Source organism: Copadichromis virginalis, linkage group LG9 (assembly GCF_057382275.1).
Source record: "Copadichromis virginalis isolate Kocher_CV1m ecotype Utaka linkage group LG9, C_Virginalis_male_GT1.1, whole genome shotgun sequence".
In the NCBI taxonomy this organism is placed as follows: domain Eukaryota; kingdom Metazoa; phylum Chordata; class Actinopteri; order Cichliformes; family Cichlidae; genus Copadichromis; species Copadichromis virginalis.
Window position 1 is genome coordinate 15,495,483 of NC_140626.1, and position 20,459 is coordinate 15,515,941.

The 20,459-nt window shown below is 41.5% G+C and overlaps 1 protein-coding gene across 3 annotated transcripts in view; it reads left to right on the forward strand.

Moving 5' to 3' along the window:
• The first annotated feature begins 328 nt into the window (after window positions 1-328).
• The window catches only part of drosha (drosha ribonuclease III), a 143,619-nt gene continuing 123,488 nt past the window's right edge, over window positions 329-20,459 (forward strand). The window contains exons 1-12 of one of the 3 annotated variants that reach the window (XM_085467944.1): window positions 338-384; window positions 487-526; window positions 2,839-3,667; window positions 3,743-3,811; window positions 5,224-5,524; window positions 8,965-9,106; window positions 10,341-10,501; window positions 13,943-14,023; window positions 15,901-15,987; window positions 16,125-16,211; window positions 18,447-18,518; window positions 18,862-18,943. In XM_085467944.1, coding sequence (XP_085324070.1) covers window positions 2,841-3,667; window positions 3,743-3,811; window positions 5,224-5,524; window positions 8,965-9,106; window positions 10,341-10,501; window positions 13,943-14,023; window positions 15,901-15,987; window positions 16,125-16,211; window positions 18,447-18,518; window positions 18,862-18,943 — 1,909 coding nt within the window. In that variant the 5' untranslated portion in view covers window positions 338-384; window positions 487-526; window positions 2,839-2,840. Of the gene's footprint in view, window positions 527-2,838; window positions 3,668-3,742; window positions 3,812-5,223; window positions 5,525-8,964; window positions 9,107-10,340; window positions 10,502-13,942; window positions 14,024-15,900; window positions 15,988-16,124; window positions 16,212-18,446; window positions 18,519-18,861; window positions 18,944-20,459 lie in introns of all 3 variants that reach the window. The other 2 variants (XM_085467946.1, XM_085467947.1) reach the window with 2 other exon arrangements.

The following is a 20,459-nucleotide window of genomic DNA, read 5'->3' on the forward strand; positions in this document are numbered from 1 at the left end:
AGGCTGTATGTGGGCCATGAGCTAAAAATGATGGCCTAGACTTTGTGCCTATTTAAAGGCAAGACTGGGTCTAGCAGACATAGTTCAGGTTTAAATTACGCACCACACACGTTTCCTAAAAGTAATCTCATTTTGTGTCGCAAGCATAAATGTTAATTTTATAAGCCACAGACAGACCAAGTCTAAGTCTCGAAATGGTTCTAAAATGCGAAAAACGTATTTATTCATTAATTTATTTGTGTGCTACCACGACGCCGTTAGGAACCCACCAAAACTATAAAGTTCTATTGGACAACCCCAAATCCATGAATTCGATTGGTTCATCTGTGTCCGTCTCCTTAAACGTCCCGACCTGAAACACGGGCACCTCGAAAGCGTGACCAGGTAGCTAGCCGTATTGCATAGCTTCTACTAACAAATATTTAAAATATAATAATAACAATATAGTACCAACATTTAGAATTTCTGGATTTTTTTGACCAACAGGAATGACACACTTTTGTTGTTAGCCCTCCTCGATTTGAAGGTAACTTCATACATCCTGACATGATGCTGTTGCTGCTAACTTGCTAACATTACCGTCTATCCAACCTTAGCATAGGATAATAATGCTCTTAAATTAGAGTATTCGCTTCTCCTTTAACCTTTACGTTACGCCGGCTGCTGCTGGTTATTTTCTGCGTTTTATGTTTGTATTGGTTAGGTGGAGTTCGTAATTGCAAGCAGCTCGTTTAACGGTGCTCAGCTGTGAAAACCTTTACTATCTCTTAGCCTTTATTTGGCTTTTTATAAGACGCTAACGCTATTTTAAGTTTCAAAATCATTATATCAAGCTCAGAGTTCCGTATATGTACAACAATATTAGATTTCAATATACGCATTTGCGTCGATTAACACATTAGGGGAATAAAGTGCTGGTCACAAATCTACGACTTTCGTTTGTCCGTCCAGAGATTGAGCTTGAGCGAGATTGTTCATGTAGAGAAAGGGCAATTTAAAAACAACCATTGTGTGACAGTGTATTTGATGCACCGACCCAACCTTTACTAAGCTTTTCTGATTGCTGATCCAATACTAGTGTTAAATGAATCATCACAATATTAAAGAAACTGCGAACCCGTCCTTATTTCCAGGCAGCATTAGGCTGGGCTCGAACTCTTTCCTAACTCTCTCCAATAAGCAGGAAAAAAACCTTCTAAGAATATTAATGAACGGAAGCGATATTTATTAATGAAATAATACGTAACACGAGGATCACGATACCATGAAAAAATAGCGAGGTAATATCTTATTTGTTTTTACCAGTATTATCTTTCCTGTGAAGCAAACTGGCCAAAAGAGACCCTCCCCAATGAGTAGTTTGCTCTTACAGGATGCATCACATTAATAATAATGATAATAACAATAATAATAATAATAATAATAATTAATACTAATAAAATAATTACAGCAATCGAACTGTTTGGGAACTTTAAATGGAAAGAATTTGTTTTTAACGTCCATCTGCAGCCTGACATCAGCCACCCTCGCTCTTTCTAGCTGAGAGACTTGCAGCATTTAGAGGGAAGTGTAAAGAAGAACTGGTGTACTAAATTAATTATAGTTTTAGACACAAATGATTTTGTAATATAGATTTATAATATAAAATATAACTCTACTTATACGTTGGCGTTCTTATAGTTTAGCAGCTTATGCAGTAAATAAATTACAGTCGTGCACGGAAATTTTGGCAGTGCACAGTTTTTTGTTTGTGTCACTTCAGTTTTTATTTAGATTCTTTTTTGCATGTTTCTGTGATTTGGGAAAGAACAAAAACACACGTTTCATATGTTTCAGTGACTTTTATTGGCAACAAAATCAAATTGATGCAAAAAAAATGTAAACTGTTGAACCACCTTCTTCATAACTTCTGGATTTCTCTGTGGCATGTTGGATATCGGCTTATGAGCCAAATCCTGACTGATGGCATTTCCTGCCTTATCAATGCTTGAACTTGAAAGTTTTTTTGGGCTTCTGCTTTTCCGCCCATGGTGAGTAAAGACTGACTAAAACTGTCTTTAAGAAAAACATCTTCTTCCATTGATCCAGAAGCAGTTTGGTGCTCCATGTCACTAGGCTAAATTGATGAGGGCTTGGAGATCATGAATTTACCATTTTGGGTCCATGACCATGAAACTCTCCATACTGTAATCTGATCGAGAATCTGGGGCTAGTCCTGTTCTTTAAACAAATCTGATTTATTTGCCAATCAAAGTATTTAAAACTAATGACAATACTAATGACTGTTTTTCACTTTATCAAAGAGATCTAAAAAAAAGAAATAAATCTAAATAATCAAAATAAAAAACTGACTTGTCAAAGTATGCAACACAAATGTTGTGCCGAAACTTCTGGCCGTCACTACACTTTGTGAGCCAATACTAGTGGCCAATAAAAGTCTGATTTTCTGGTCTGATGTTTATTTTGGGCGGAACAAATGTTTTTTTGAATACTTAAATTTGAAAAAGTCCAATGGTTCCCGAAAGCATCAACTCTGTGCTTTTTCAGTGATCTTCGGGGTCGTTACACTAATCCCAGGCAGGGATACGATACTACTACTAATAAAAGTGCAGAGTCGCTGCTTTCAGGAACCACTGGAATTATTTCAATTGAGCAAATAGTTCAGGAGTTACACATGTTTGAAACAACCTGTCTGACGCCAGCGACAGGTTAGGCTTTAGAGGCTGAAACCTGTGAGTGGAAACTAAAGCTTTCATGTCAGTCGATTGATTTTCAGATGTGTCTCATTCGCAGGTGGATGTCAGTTGTGTTGACCCGATTGTCTTCTTTTGTCCACAGCCATGTCTTTCCATCAGGATCGTGGGGGTCCCCGGGGAGGAGTGCCTCCTGGCCAGCACGGTGCCAACCAGAACTACAGACCCACCAACATAAGGCCGCCCCCTCCCCAGCCTCCAGTTCCTTCCTACCGTTACGATTCGCAGACTGCCCCCTACATGCCTCCACACCCTGACTTCATGCAGTATCCACCACCAGTTCAATCCCAAACTTCCAATTCTCTTAACCAGTGCCCAGTGCGCCCACCTTTCTCGAAGCCCCCCACCCGACAAGGCTTCCCTGAACCGCCACCTAACTTTCCACCTCCTCCCTTACCCGGCTCCGCAGGTGGTCCCGCTCCAAGGGCGCAGGTGTCTGCTCAAAATGCCTACCACCCTTACATGATGCCTCCTGTGCCCCCACCGCCGCTACCACACCCCCCAATGCCTCCCCCCATGGCCTCTCAATCAATGAACTACCACGCTCCGTACTCCATGAACTACCCCCATCCTCCTCACCCTCCATTCCCTCCTCCTACCTTCAGCTCCAGCTACACCCAAAGCAACACCCAGTTTCAAGCAGACCACAGCATCAGGCATGGGGGGCAGTACAAGTACGAGAAGCCCATGGACAGCAGGAGGTCCCCAGAAAGAGGGTATCGGCACGATGATCACAGGCGGAAGTGCTTTGGCTATGGAGGCCACGGCGACAGGCACAAAATGGAATTTCCTGGAGAGAGGAAGGACCGCGGGAGAAGTCCAGACAGGCGCAGCAGGCAAGAGGGTGGGCGGTATAGGTCTGAATACGACAGAGGCCGGACTCCCCCCAGACACAGGAGCAGGGATCGCAGCAGGTACACAGACGACGCTCTGCCAAATGAAATCAATCAGTGAAATGATTTCCTTTTAACTGCTCTGTCTGTTCACAGAGAGCGGTATCGGCACAGAGACAGTCGGAGATCCCAGTCACCCGACAGGCACAGAAAGAGGCCTCGAAGGTACACGTGTTGCTTTGTTTGGCTTAATGCAGCTGTTGTGAAATAGCACTCATCGATAAACCTTTTAAATCTGTAATAGACAAAGTTTAAGGTCACAAAGAAAAATCCTTGGTTTTGAAAGAAAAGCGTTCATAGTTGTTTTTTAACCAGCATTTCACACATCAGTACAGAAGATGTTTTCAGATTATATAGAGAGAAGAAATTATGCTTTTTCTTTCCTTGAATCATAGAAAAAAATCTCTGCCATTGCTTTACTTCCTGTTTTGACTGCAACAAACGTTTTATTACTCCAGCACTGTTTGAGAGTGTCCTGAAGGTGTTTATTGATTTGAAAACATGTTTCACATTTTTAAAATGTGCCATGGCGGCTCTTTTTTTGCTTCTCATCCGTAAACACTCTGCATACTCTTTCACGTGATTCACTTTATTTTGAAAAGTCTCAACAGGATCTTGAGCTTTATTGTGAAAGGTTTATGTAGAAAATAAACAAGCAGACACCCATGGTGTTACCCTCGTTGTTGCTAACCACAACGCATAAAAACAGGCGCTTGTCCGTCCGTAGTGTGGTTATATTAAATATAAGATAAAGAGAGAACTTTAAGAAATTAATATAGTCACTACAGTGACCTTTAAAACGATGAAAAAATATTGCCGTAAACAGTTTATTTTGCGACACCACAAAACAAATGATTGCGTAATAGGAAACGATAGACGTTTTTATATCGTCATCTGATACATATCGTTATATCGAACAGCCCTACCTAAGATTTCAAAGCAAGAGACTGTGCACAAGAGAGGTGAAGGAAGGGCTGAGTGGATAGAGGTGATTTGCAACAGAAGGATGGCAGCAAAAGTAAAGGGGAGTTTTACAAGATGACAAAAAGACAGAGAGCAGAGCTGAAGATGCTCAGATTATCATTGGGAGTGACCAGAATAGACAGGATTAGAAATGAGTGTATCAGAGGGACCGCTCGGGTTGAGCGGTTTGGAGGCTCACAGGGTTTGGACTTGTGCAGAGGAGGGAAAGTGGATGTACTGGACAAAGGATGTTGAAGATGGAGCTGTCAAGCAGGAGGAAAAGAGACAGACCTCAGTAAAGATTCATGGATATCTACTTTAAATCAAAGTCATGATACCTAAGATCAAAACCTGAAGGCACCATACTGGTAATGAATCATGTCAAAAAACCTCTGTGGCAGAAAAAACTGGTTTCTTGAGCAGTGGCTCTATTTAGACAGAGGTCATTTTTCAAGCAAAGGAAAGTAGTATCATACAAACAGTTTAACTTATTAATTTCTTGCCGTTTTCTAGTATTAATATATTTTCTTTGATATAATGAGCAAGTGTAAACATGAGACCTCAACTCAGATTTATCCTCATGTCTCATGTTGACTTTTCCTTTTCGTATGTAGCCGGTCAACGAGCAGAGACAGGAAACGTGGTCGCTGGGAGGAGGAGAGGGACAGGAGGTCAGAGAGCTCCTCGGGGCTGAGCAGAGAGCGCAGCTTCTCCGCCATAAGGAGCAGAGACTCTGATGAAGCCTTCAGCGACAGAGACCGAGAGCGGGAGAGAGAGAGGGAACGGGACAGGGAGCGAGAAAAAGTGAAGGAGAAGGGCGATGACGAGAAAGAAGAGGAAGACCTGCTGAAACCTGCCTGGATTCGGTGCACCCACGCAGAGAACTACTATTCCAATGACCCCATGGACCAAGTGGTACTGTTATCTTTCTTTTTTCATAAAGCTAACATTTGCTAAATTCCTGATTTGTAACTCTAACAATATATTTGTCTTTCTTGCCTGAACAAGGGGACAGTAGTTCAGTGGTTATATTACATTCTTAAAAGGAAACTTTGTGAATCTTCTTTCTGCCATTACACTAATTTTGTTTGCAGTGGTGTTAAAGAATAGCTTTTGAAAGATGTGCCCACCCCAAGTAGACTTGCAACAGACTAATAACAAGAAACCAGAGCAAAAGGAGTACCATAAATTATAAATACTTAAGAAATAATTTGACATGCTGTCCTTTCTAAGCTTTAGAAACCAGTTCAATAAGCTTATCAACACCAAAACTATTAAATACCCATTTTATTCTGTCATCATTGCCACACCATCCATCTGTCTATTTTCTGTTGGTTGGACCATAGGGTCTAAGCAGATAAGCTCAGCCCTTCTCCCCACTGGCCACCTCCTCATGTTCAGACCGAGCAAGCCGTTTCCCTCTGGTTCATACTGTTCCCAGTAGAAAAAGGTAGTCCCCAGTTGCAGCACTTTCCAGCACCCCACCCAGTGTCTTTAAGAAGGCCGGCTTCCCTGGACGTTTGTTCACAGCATACACGAGGGTAAACCCACAGTTTCTCACTGAGGACGACTACAGACTGGAACAGAGTCCAGCCCCTTTCCAGAGGACCTGTTCCATAGCTCAAGCTGTCCATTGAAGTGAGTCAGACTATATCTAGCCGGTATCTCTAAACCTCACGCACTAAGGCTGAGTCAAACAAATGATGAACGCACAGAGATGTGGTGCAGAATATGCCATGAAAATCCCACTCTAGCGGACAAAAACAGTGCCTTTCATATGTACACTAACGCTTGTTGCAACTTCTTATCTGGTGCGCGTCTTTTATTTTGACAGCGAATGCTCACCTGCGGACCACTTATGTGCACCCCTGCATATATCGATACATTCCATATCCTCTTGAAGACCCAACATAGCAGAACATTTATGAACACCTAACAAAAGCGTGCATATCTGTAGTTATGCACTTACATGTGTTGTGAGTAAATAAAGTACCATAGATCTTTATGTATTTTTACTTCGTATATTTACTTGTGATATTTTTTGGATTGGTGGCTTTGTAGCAGTATGTTTTTCAGTCAGTTAAGCTGACACTCAAATAACATCTTATTGCCACTTTTTCTTCTTTTAGCAAATCCTTCTCAAATGCTTTTCTGAAGTCTTTGGATCTTGTAGATACTGACACCTACTTTTTCTCCTCTCTCCTCGCTGACCTTTATCCGTAGTCTCTAATGCTTGGTGTCCTCAGCTCCTTTCTCTCCCCACATATTACACATTCTGGCAGACACTTGACCTGTCCTTAAAGGAAAACTGAAGTGATATTAAATGTCAAGCGGGAACCCAACTTTACTTGTAAGCATCCTTCACAAACAGATTTAGCTCTCCTGTGTCTCTGTTATGACAGAGAGGATGTTACCTTTGGGTGTCAATTACTGTAGCTGTGCCAGATGTGTGTAGAACTGCACTTACACTTCGATTACACTTCACAGTGGTCCAAGCTTTGTAATAATTTAAGATACATTTCTATTGGAAAGCAGATCATTTTCTCTTTTAAAGGCATAAGTATGTTTTGCAGTTTTGTTTGTGACATTGTTATACCACCTAACTTCACATTTTGTCTTGATCAATAGACTGTTAGTGTGAGTATATTAAAGAAACTCAAATATAGTTGTGCTTAAGTTTTAAAAAGTCAGTGTGCATCCTGGAGGCCTGTGGGTTTGAGACTGACCGTGTAATCCCAGAATCCTCCTGATTAGAGTCCAGCTGGGGTTCTTTGTTGCATGTCATCCCCTCTGGCTCAGTCCTCATTTCCTCTTTGCTCAGAACCGTCTCCAGTGAAAGCATAAAAAAACACACAAAAGTAAACATAGTTTTAGTTCTGGCAGCCCACAAAATCAAGCTCAGCTACAATCCCACCACACCAGCTCATCTCATCTCAATGCCAACCTTCATCAGCTGGTGCATCCTGTCAGCATGTCTTGTATAGAGTGCACAGTCTAAAATTCAACTGACAGAATAGTCTGATATTTCTATGTGATTTTATTATATTTTTAATAATAAAAAGGTTTCCTTCCATCAGTTGTCATTGTTCTCCTACAACTTTACATCCATCTGCACATCCATCCATTTTCTGCTGTTTCTGAGGGTTTGGGTTGTGGGGGCAGGAGTCTGAGTAAGATGCCCAGGCCTTCTTCTTCCCAGCCACCTCCTCCATCTTTTCTGGGCATTTTTAAGCCAGCATAGAGATGTGATTCTCCAGTGTGTCCTGGGTCTGCCCCAAAACACCTACACTGGGAGGTCCTCAGTGGGCGTTTACATCAAATGGCCAAACTGGCTCCTTTCAATGTGGAGCACTAGCAGTTCTACTTCAAGCCCTTCAGCCTGTCTCTATGGCAGGAGCAGACACATATGGAGAAAGCTCGTGTCCACCGCTTATTCCCATAATCTCATTCTTTTGGTCTCTATCTAAAGCTCTTGGCTATAGGCGAGAGTAAAATGTAGAATTTTAACCGATAGCTTTCACGGCCTGCTCTCTTTTCAATACAACAAACCAATACCTCAACTTGGGGCAGCAGTTCCACACTTTTCCAGTTGAGAACCATGATCTCAGACTTGGAGGTCCTAATTCTCATCCTGTCTGCTCTACACTTGGCTACAGTCTGTTACAGTATGAAGTGGAGGTCTACTCACAATGATGCCAATAGAACCACATCATCTACAAAACAGGGCAAATGATCCAGAGACCACCAGACAGCATTTCATATGAACTGGCCCATTGGTATAATATTTAATGGAAAGATATCACCCCAACCGGTTGCGGCAGATGTCCACCCCTCCCTGAGCCTGGTTTTGCCCACTGTCACCAAAGTGCTTGCTCATAGGGGGTCATATGATGGGTTTTTCTCTGTATGTATTATTGTAGGACCTACCTTACAATATAAAGCGACTTGAGGCGACTGATGTTGTGATTTAGCGCTGTATAAATAGTTTACAGTATAAACAGTCAGTGTATCAGTATAAAATATACAGGAATACTTGTATGACCACCACCCCAACCTCAGTTCTTTTAGATTCGGTTGCTTGAGGGTTAATTAGAGATGCATTATCTTAGGCTTCACTTAAGAGTGGGAGCTACATGAGGCATACTGCACTATAAATAATAATAATAATCAATGAGCACAGGAGGAAATTATAATTTTCTTTCGACTAAAGTGGCTCTGACTGAAATATCCATTAAATATTAAAATGTTAGTTTGACTAAAAGATCCTGGAATCCTTTCTCAGTCTACAACTTTTCCATTTAACTTTCAGCAGTTGAACAAACTTGGCTTGTTGCATTTGAACTGCTGTATTTCAGGGAGACTCTACAGTGGTGGGAACGAGTAAACTGCGTGATCTGTACGAGCGCTTTGAGGAAGAGCTGGGAAACAGACAGGAGCGAGCCAAGGCTGCTCGACCCAAATGGGAGCCGCCCAAGACCAAACTGGACGAGGACCCAGGTTAGTTGTGCTATTTTTATATTTTAGCTTTAACCTCAGTCTTTAAACTTAATTCTGTAAAGGAGATCTATTATGCTCATTTCAAGCTCCACATTTTGTTCTGATTGGCTGCCCTTTGTCAGAGGAAGATTTGAACAGCAAGTAGGCGGGGCTTATTTACCTGAGATGGCCATATAAGGAATTTCCTATCTAAATGACATCATATAGGGCCAAGAGTATAAAAAAACTTGCTGAAACTGAGTGTTTAGAGCCATCTAAGACAGAGAATTTTACATACACTGCCCTCATCATTTGTAACTGGCAATGTTTAATATCTGCTGTTGTGACTGTATGTATGTATGATCGTCTTTAAATAAACCCTTGGCCTGCACATACTTGTGTTACCAAATAAAAGCCATCAGCTAAAACATCTGTTGACAACCTTTTTTATTGATATGGGGAAAAAAAGCTTGCTATCTTCTCAGCAGTGCATTGGGGCGAGACAGAGATTAAGTTATGTTTCTGATTTTATCTGCAGGGCTGTCAGCCCGATTGTCTATTTCACCAGCGCAATAATATAAATCTCACTCAGGGAGATCCAATTTGCTAAATATGCTGCTCTGGGCGCCGACTTCTCAATCAAACACTCGAGTTAAAGTGCTGATAAGAATTAAAGACTCTGCTTAGCTAAGGGCCACAAACCATTCAGCAGAATGGTAATTATAATCCTCATTTTGGTTTGAGGTTTGTTTTCGGTGAGGGAGAATGACAAGTGAGAGAGGAGGAGAGAAAACACAAGTGCCAGATGTCAACTTTGGCAAGTGCACCCTGCTTTTAATCTCACGGATGCATTAAAGACTGCAACTGGCATGAAAATTGGAAATTGTTATGAACAACAGTGTTTAGACAACGAAACCACCACAGTTAGCTGTTAGTCATGCTAAACTCTATTTGTTTGCATAATGAAAGATTAAGCAAGTGCAAATTGGGTAACAGATCTTAAGGTTTGCTGTGTCATCTACACAGCCAGGGTGAGTATTCCTCCTCAAGAGTTGGCAGAGCCCGAGCGCGCAGTTTTAAAGCATTTTGACAGATTACTTTACTTTGACTCTGCCTTGTGAGTGTAATACTTTGCGAGGGCACAGCTGAGCAGAGGAGCTTAACCACTCGACCAGCTCCGGCTCGCCGAATTAGTTTTAATCGTTAGCCGCGTAGCATTCACATGATTAAAGACCTTCTTGCACTGTGGTTTCAGATGACAGCAGCAGCGACTCAGACTGTGAGTCAGAAGGCGAAGGAACCACCTGCTCCAGCAGCTCTGACTCAGAGGTTTTTGATGTCATCGCTGAGATCAAAAGGAAGAAAGCTCACCCCGACCGGCTGCACGAGGAGCTCTGGTACAATGACCCCGGGGAGGTTAGTGTGTCTTAACAAAAGGATGCCGAGGATAGATTGTTCTATCTTCTGTGTATACCTCTTGAATTCATGCCCGACAAAGTATTAAATCATACGGAATATCTCAATCTGAAAGCATTCCTGAAATACTGGAAGACATACTGTCGATGTGAGAACGATAAGGCAGCTGCACAGACAGGCTGAAACCTTTAACCAAAGCATTTGGTTTTTTTGACAACAGCTGACTTTATATTCATTTTTGAATCAATGATTTTAAAAGTTAAAGTAAATCAATCAAATAACATTTTTTTTACACGTGCACTACAGCCCAGAACTTTCAAAGACATCACCCCGCAGAGAAACAAGTGAGAATGCAGATGTCCCCTGCAGCCAGAACAGACATTAAATGGTCCTTAACCTGCCAGCTCTCTAGATCAAAGTCCCGGTGATTTATGCCTATGTGATAACTGATGATGTTAACTCTCCTGCCCCCCTGTACTCTCTACCAAGGAAGAACCCTCTCCAAAACCAAACAGACTATTTCCAGCGCTTAGATGTAATCTGATGTGCTGGCTCCTGCTGTGCAATGTGAAATTGACTTGATACTGGCCCTGCATTGTGAATAAAAGCAGGAAAACTGCAGAGACCTCACTTTGCGTTAGACCAGAGACATTATAAGAAAAGCACTCAAGTAATCCTGAATTAAAACCTCAAGCAGAATTTTGCATCAGCAAAATATGACTTTGCAATCTCAGTTTTTTTTTAATCTGTCAGATTTAACTAAGTCTACACATACGTTTATGTATGTCTCACTTAACGAAATAAATTCATCAGACAACATAAATAATATATTATATTTTTTAGGAAATAACAGTAATTTAGTTTTAACATCACACTTCCATATTTTAGTTACTAAATGTGTGAATTACTAAGTTATTATTGGTGTTTTTCCTCCATTTAACTGGTATTTATTTATATAAAAAGATTGAATATCCAATCCATGAGCCATCATCACAATACTCAGAGGTCAGACTCCACCTGGTTTTGATCTTGGCCTTCATTGATCTCAGTGACATACTTTTATGTGTGTTTCGACCAGACATCGAAGCATGTCAAACACCTGCCAAACCACTGTTTTTATGGTGCGGTAACACTAGGTGTCTCCAACAACACATTTTCCTGACACATGCACTCGCAGTTCCACACAGGCTGGACCCGTTTTGCTTGTAGAAGTCTTTAAATTCTTTGTGGCATAAATTCAACAAGGTGCTCAAAACATTCCTCAGATTTTGATCTATATTTACATGATGGCATCACACAGTTGCTGCAGAGTTTTTGGTGGCACATGCGTGATGTGAAACCCCCATTCCACCACAGCTCTATTAGATGGAGATCTGGTGACTGTGGAGGGCATTTGAGTACACTGTTGTTTTCAAGAAACCAGTTTGAGAGGATCTCAGCTTTGTGACATGACACATTATGTTGCTGAAAGCAGCCATAAGAAGGTGGGTACACTGTGGTCATCATGGGATACCAAGAAAATATCCCACACACTAGTACACCACCACCACCCTGAACGGAAACAAGGGAAGATGGATCCATGCTTTCCTGTTTCATTCAATTTAGAACCGTCCAAATGTCGCAGCAGAAATTGAGATTCATCAGGCTAGACAGACTCATCAAAGTTAGACAACAGTCTTCTGTTGTCTAACTTTGATGAGTCTGTATGAATTGTAGCCTTAGTTTCCTGTTCGTCGCTGACAGGAGCGGGGCACCTGGTGTGGGCTTCTGCTGCTGTAGCCCATCTGCTTCAAGGTTCGACATGTGCTCTTCTGAAAACGTTGGTTAAAAGGAGGCGTTATTTAAGTTACTGATGTACTCTTGTCAACTCACTGAGCTGCTGCTCAGTGGATAGTTTGTCTGTTGAGACCATTCTCTGTAAACACTGTAGGTGGTCGTGTAGGTAAATCCCAGTAGATGCGCAGTTTCTGAAATACTTGGACCAGCCTGCCTTTTCTTCCTCATTCTGGTGGCTGGTTTGAACTTCACCGGAGGATCTTGACCATGTCTTAATGCCTAAGTGCACTGAGTTGCTGCCATCTCACTGGCTCACTAGGTGTTTGCATAACAAGCAGTAGAACAGTTATGCTCTACTGCTTGTAACCTTCTCACAGGTAACTTTATATACCATATAAAGTTACCTGTGAGAGTATATACTAGTTTTAAGACAGTAGATAAACTGCTGTCCAGTAAAGCCTGACTTATTTCTGCCACGTGTATTACAACAGCATGGCTCTGTAATCAAAGAGTAGAAGAAGAACGAGTAGAAGAAAGCTTGTCAAAAAGGCTGTAGGGCATCCATATGATCATTGCAGTCCAGTATTCATCTGTGTTAGATCCACATAGGTAAAATAAATACTGACTTTAAATAATCCAATAAAGAAGAAAGAAACCGTACCAGCTATGCTGTTGGAACTGAGGATAATCTGCACATTACTTAACTCCACAACAGACTTCAAACTCGATAAGACTGCAAAAAACATTTGAAAAAAGCAGAATGTAAGAGTTGATTGTTGTGGCCATAAATATCTAGTGTAGCTACAGTAAGGACTCCATTTCTTCCCTGTTGGCTTCTAAAGTCTTTTTGTAAATATCAGAAACCACTAACAGCACATACAACCAAAGTCCTTCTATAAAGAAGTCTTCAAACTCAGCAGCCAGCAGAGCCTCTGGGCATTTATTTTGAAGCTGCTGTCTACATAAATGTGAAAAGAGCCATAACTTTTATTTCAGTGGGACATAAAAAAACAGATATATAGACTCACCAGCCAAATCTAACAATCTGCTTTTCCACCTGCAGGTTGGACTTCTAGTATCCACAGAAAGAGTAACACAATCCTACAGCTTCATTAGTGGCTCAATCCAGGCACCAGAGCACTGAACAATGCCACGCTAATTCATGTTTTGAATACACCTAGCTACATCTTTACTGCAAGGGAAATTACTGATGTGTGAATAAGTCTGCCACCAACCACTTGAAACTGCCGTGACCCTCGTGTCAATGGAACGTGGTTGGTTCACAGGTTTCCTGGTTTGGGTCTTTATTGGCTTTTTGGTTGCGGTGACAGGACAGCCGACTTTCACATTTTAGGTATTCTGGGTATTGTTGTCTCGTCTCTATGTCAGTTGCACGCTTCCTCTTTCTGCTTTGAATAAATGTCATTTCCACTTGATGGAAAGACGGTGTGTAATAAAGTTATAGGCCAGCAGTTTTATTGTGAGGATATGTATTGCGGAGACAGTGTCACAAAGTGAAGTTTAAAAAGTCAAAACTTCAAACTGCAGCAAAGAAATAAAGGTCAGGAGTCTGCAGTTTAGAGATGTAAAATGTTGAGCAGCCCCTGTGTTATACATGGCAAGTGAAGCAGTTCTGTCTGATTTACGTATTTTCTTTCTGTCCAGATGAATGATGGTCCCCTGTGTAAGTGCAGTGCCAAGGCCAGACGTACAGGGATCCGCCACAGCATCTACCCGGGAGAAGAGGTATGACACGCCATGAATAAATCACCCTTTCATAACCTTGAAGTTGTGCCACGCGGGGGCAAGGGCATTATTTTAGTCAGGCTAAAAGCATTTTCTATACAGAGGCCATCTTCTATTGTGTTAAAGGCGCGATAAGTGAGACAGAAGCATCTTAAAGAACAAAAGGATATTGCATTTCAGGAAAATTTGACTGGGGAGTTGCGTCCGAGTGATTCATCGGCTATTTTTCCACACACTGAGATAGATTTTCTTTTATGACTCACTTTCTTACTTTGCTGTGTTTTGGAACTATAACTCCCACCAGCCGCGTGCTCATCTAACAAGTAAAATGCATTTTATCTACAAAAAGCTCAGTCGTTCAGTTTCTTTTGCCTTTATGCCCAGTAGGAAATGATCAAACTCTGGGATTGTTTAATGAATCCTTAATGACTTTATTAACCAATGATAGGTACGTTAAATAGTGGTAAATGTGCATCATCCTCCAGACAAAGGCGGGTAAATGTCTGCTCCATACTCACTTGTTTGGGGATGTATATTTGATTGATTGATTTTTTTTTTTTTTTAGTAATATTTTCTGTCTTAAAAATCTGCCTTGAGTTAATTAGTGCGTTAATTTCTTGTTGCTCTTTGTTGACCTGGAAGTTGTTAGTCAATTATTTGTTTTAATAAGTTTCTAATGTGTATTGACTTTATAATTATGCTCATTATAGGATGCCAATTAAGCTTTTACTCATCACTCATACCAGCAGTTTGTCTTCATAATAACCTCTGCAAACATGCTTTGCTCTTCACTTACTTCTGCACTCAACAAGATGCCTCTGCGTGACTGCATTCATCTGCAGAAGGGAACAGCAATGCCCCCCCCCCCTTTTTTTTTTTCCCAGTCGGCTCAACCAGCTAATGAGTGAAATCCTATAAAGAGTCCATTAGCAGAACAATCCACTGTATATGCTTAAGTAATTTCTCAAGAAAACTGGAAAATATGTCGCAGTTTAACCTTCATAATTAGAACATTTTGATGCCTTTTTCGCTCTAAATCGGTATAAATTGAATGTTTTTTGGCTTGATTATAAAGGACCAAGAAGGTGAATGACAGATTGGAATTAAAATACTTTAAAAGTAGACTGAAAAGATGGAATTAGCCACTGTGGCTAATCGCTGTTTTGGTCAGTGTTGTATTCATTAAAGCAGCGGTCCCCAAACTTTTTTGCGCCATGGACCGGTTTGTCAGACAATATTTAAGGTGTAAATACAACAAAGTAAAATGATGCGGCCAAGACAAAAACTGTGGTATTTTGTAAATATAATAATAAATACAAATTCACTGTGTAATTGTGTAACTTTATTAGCAGCGTTCTCCTGAAATGCGCCAACAACAATGAGAGTAACATCCTCCTCTCTGCCCCTTAATGCTCTCTGGTCGCTATGGTGACGTGTAAATATTTCTTTCAAAATAAAACACACAACTATAACACAGGAAAAGACCCAGGGTAACAGAGTTAACCATAAAAACCCTGAAAACCATATATTTCACACACGAGCCTCGCGGCCCGGTACCAAATAACTCACAGACCGGTACCGGTCCATGGCCCAGGGGTTGGGAACCGCTGCATAAAGAATTGTTGTTGTTGTTGTTATAATTGTTGTTGTTGTTATTGTTAGCCAGCCTCAAGTGGCCATTTGAGGAACTGCATTTTTTGACACTTTGATGTTCGCATCACCGTTAAAGTTGCTGTCCTATGAGTCTATAAAGGAAAAAAGGGAGTTTCAGTTCATTCATGATTTGTACCTCTTACATTTACTTAAATTCGCTCATAAATGTCGAGCACAGAGGAACACCTCGTTGTCAAATATTGACTTTTTAAAATCTTTTCCAGCCTGTGAAACGGTGCCGTCCAATGAACAACAACGCTGGCAAACTGTTCCACTACAGGATCACTGTGTCACCTCCCACCAACTTCCTGGTATAACTTAAAATAAACAACTAGGTTGAATACATGCTAACACATTGTTCTGATTGTTTATATTCACAGCACTCTACCTAAACTGCAGCGCTGTGTTTGCATGCTCGTGAGACTGTTCTTGTTCTTTTCTGTTCCAGACCGACAGGCCGACAGTGATTGAGTACGATGACCACGAGTACCTGTTTGAAGGCTTCTCTCTCTTCTCCCACACTCCTCTCACTAACGTAAGCCTGCTTTGAATTGTTAGCAGCTCGGGCGGTAAGCCATGAATTTTCCACCACAGCACTCTCAGGTTTTTGACAGTAACAGTGGGTGTCAGTGTAAAGTCATTTTTCTCAGTTATGCTGTTGTGTTTTATAGTTTCTATTTTTATTTATTTACTTGTTCGGAGTCGGCAGTTCCTTTTGCGTTGAGCTTTTCGGAGGCGAGTGTCACACTGGGTTTACTCTATTTTGTTTGTTAGTGTCATGTTAAGCATCACAAAGGTGAAGTATAAGTGTACTGGGTTGGTTACGACTTCCTCATTGACATTTCACCTCGGGGGAGTCTTTTTCTGCACAAATGCTTGATATAGTGTGTTATTCATAGATATGTGCAGCTTCACTAATGACTTAAAGGCCAAAAGGTTGTCTGGTAGAAACAGGATACACAAACCTAAATGCTAAAGTGTTTTTTGTGGATTGTTTCTTTCATTGGTGATATTTTAGGGCTTTTTTTTGGAAACTCATTACTAGGATCCTGCTCATTAACCTTAGGGTTGCAAGAGGTATTCACATATACATAAATCTTGCACATCAGTTACCTTGCAGCTACATGAGGTCGAAAACAACAAGAGGAAAAGGAATCACATGTGTAATCTCTGTATATAAAGTCCAGTCACTGAAGTCCATGCAGTTAGAAAACAAAAACACATAAGGGATTTGGGGAAAAATAGCACCTGAGTTTGTGCCATCATGTAACGGTACATGAAAATACAACGGGGTTTTTTTCCCCCACACCATCTCAATCTTCCCTCATTTCCCCACCTTGCACACCTGATGTGGCTGCATGCAGGGTTTTGCCTTCTTTCACAAAACGAAATGATGTATTAAAGCAGTTGAAAGGTCACTGCTTTAATACATTTGAAGAGATCCAGTGCACATCATTGTGCAAGCAGTCACAATGGAGCTTCCAGAAAGCGATTTAAAAATAGCAGGAAACCCTGGAAGCATGTCAGCGCCACACAAGGAGACTTTGTTCAAGGGGACATCAGCCAAATTAAAATCGGGCATTAGTTTTGATTTATATGGGTGGAGCTGCAGAAGTTTGCAATAGCAAACTGATAGAGTACCCTTCTTAATACATTTTTCTTATTTTTTTTTTTTTTTATTCCCTTTTCCCTCTTACGTGTGAGCCTGCCTGCTCGAAAGCCTGCGGTTTAAAAAGCCCAGGCCCACGATCAGTTGTGCAGCTCAGTCAGATCTAGATTGCCTGTGATGGGACACTCTCAACCTTCTACGTGTCTGTTGAGGCAACACATCATTTTTTCGTATTTTCAGCATTTAAGTGGACCATCCCTCCTCCTTTTAGCTCCACTCTTGTCAGAAATAACTTCAAATCGACTCTTGGCTTCGGGTCGACTTCTTTGTCGCGTGGACAAAGTGCTCCTCTCTCCCAGGGCTGACCTTGTCACAGAGTCCTCTTGCTCACTTTTGAAGGCCCATCAGTGACTGTCAAACACTAGAGTGGCTGTGATTTGAGAGGAGCCTCTCTTTCTCGCCGTCCCCCAAAGTGGAAGTTTTAAAGAAGAGAGAAATCAGCCGAGGGGATCACCAAACGCCGTTTCTGGAATATTTCCCTCCCCTCTCTACGCATGTGTGTGTTTTTCCTGCACGTTTGAATACTAGAGCACTCTGTCAATATCCCCTCTAGCTTGAAAAGAACCCAGAGGATTAGGCATGATTTGAACTGGATAATTTACGCGGCCCTTGTTAAAAGCTGGGGTAAACTCTTCGTGGCAGTGCGGGGATTAGGAAGCGCAGAGTTTGCTGATATTAGCCCCCTGCTAGTTGGCTGCTGGGATGGGCAAGAATGAAAGTAGCTCCCAGGTTAATCTCTTAAAATGGACCCCTGCGCTCGAACAACAAAGACCGTGTAACTAGGGAGATTAAACACAGAAGAGCAGGCTTATCTATTTAGCATGATTTCAGTTAGTTAATTTTCAAGAGTCAGGTGCTCACGCCTGTGTGAGTGAGTGGGGGGAGAGCACTTGTACATGTGTGTTTGAGTTGCTTGTTTTTTTCCATGTGGTTTCCAAATATTCCAACAGATGTGAGCTAGCTCCACTGAAGACAAAAAAACACCCCAAAAACAAGGTTTTAATGAGTTCCCTTGCAAAGCTGTGACCTCTGCCTAACGCCATGGTAATGAGTCGGTCTGTCCTTTCTTCTTCTCGTCCTTTGCTCCTTTCATCATCACAGATTCCATTGTGCCGTGTGATCCGCTTCAACATAGATTACACCATTCACTTCATAGAGGAGATGGCACCGGAGGTCAGTAAAACCCCACTTTATCTGCCAGCTCTTTTTCTCCCCTTTCTCACCCCTTTTGTTTTTATCTCAAACGGCTGAGACTGAGCGCCGCTGAGCCCCGTGTAACTCTTGCACCTCAGTGCTCGGATGAGTGAAGGTGCTAATCCTTTTAGAAGAGGAAAAAGAGCTTCCTTTTGACCCGCTGAGGGTGATTGTATCAATAAGGTGGCTTATGTGATAAAGTCTCAGAACTGGATTTAGTTATCAATCATATCTACATTATGGGGTAGTCTTTGTGGCTGCATGCTGCTACTGTATATTCACGTGGCGCTGATAACAAACCTCTGCTGTCTCTCGTGTACAGAACTACTGCGTCCGAGGCCTGGAGCTGTTTGCCTCCTACTTGTTCCGGGATATTCTTGAGCTTTATGACTGGAACCTGACAGGTACGATTCCCAAAGCGAGGGCTCGCAATTACACACAGATCACAGAAACTCCCAGCTTTATCGGTGATTGTCGCTTGTAAATTGCAGCGTGTCCTACCAGCATCTCTTACGCATGGGTCACAAAATGAGAGGAAATTATCTCAAATTGCAGCTTGGACGCTACAGAAATACCAAAATGGGCATCTTATTGAATGCCATCCCTTATTTTTATGGAAATATTTTTTGTATATAATAGTTTTGTTTTTTTAAAAGCCTCAATTTGTCTTGTTTTTTGGGGGTTTTTTCTTCGACATAAGTGACCATATTTAGATGAGAGGGTGCTGATGCTTGCAAGGTTTTTTAGCAAACTGCATTCACACAAACTCACACATACAAACCTGCATTAAGAGTTAAAAGGTGGGAATGCACTTTGTTAAAGCAGCCAGCTTGGCTCAATAAAACAAATTCTGACTCACTGAACAAAACAGCTCTGGAAAGTTGAAATCGTACACTAAAGAACTTGTTCAGCTAAATGGAAAATACAAGAAAGCGAAGAGCTCGATAAATCAGATCTAGTATGAGCTTAAATTTAAAATTAATAGAAGTATTGTGGTGTCTGTTATAGATACCACAATGCTTGCACGCAATAGATGTAATAGAAAATGTTGAGCATCTCCAGTAAGTGGTGCAGAGGCTGCTAAGGATCTATTACCATTTGGGTGATGCTTGTATCCACTGATGGAGAATTCCAAACTGTGTTCATGTAAACTGGATTGAAACGGAGCAATTCCCTCAGCCACTATAATGGATGCATTCACACAGCTAGCAGTTCGATAGTTAGTCCACAGAAGCATTTCTTCACAGCAACATGTCTGCGATTACATCGACGTTTAAACCACAACCACTGCAGTCCGTCTGTATTTCTTCTTACTGCTCAGAATAACGTTACGTGTGAAGCCAGGTACACTGTGGTCCCAGGAAGCGTGAGTGTTTCATCTACACGCCTACACTTAATCAGCCCAACGAGCTCGTTCCGTGTTATTGTCCCGATACCTCCGTGGAACAGCTGTGAAAGGCGGTCATTTCCTTCATAGCTTCTCTGGGATTACAAGCCTCCCTCCTGGTGGTAGAACTGTCAGTGCGATCAGCTGATAGAGATTGGCTATTCCCAAAAGTGTAATCCAATTTTAAAACACTGGTAGGCTTTTAAAACTTCACTGCAAGACAAAAGGTGGCTGTTTCGATCTTGCCTAAAACACAGTGAGCAAGGAAAATCAACCTTATGTTGAAGTCATTAAAAACAACATCATGAGCTGCTGCAACAGACCGCCTCTCAGTGTTTCACTCGCCCAAAGTGGAGCACACCTTTCTCAGATGAGTGCTTCAAGCCCCATCATTTGGTCGGTAGCTGCGTTAAAAATGATCCAAAGGGGAACAGACACCATCGGCAAGAGGTCGATATTTGGAACTCCAGTTTTTCTAATTACGCTTTTTCTTGTTACAGATGAAAATATATATATATTTACTAAAATTCTTC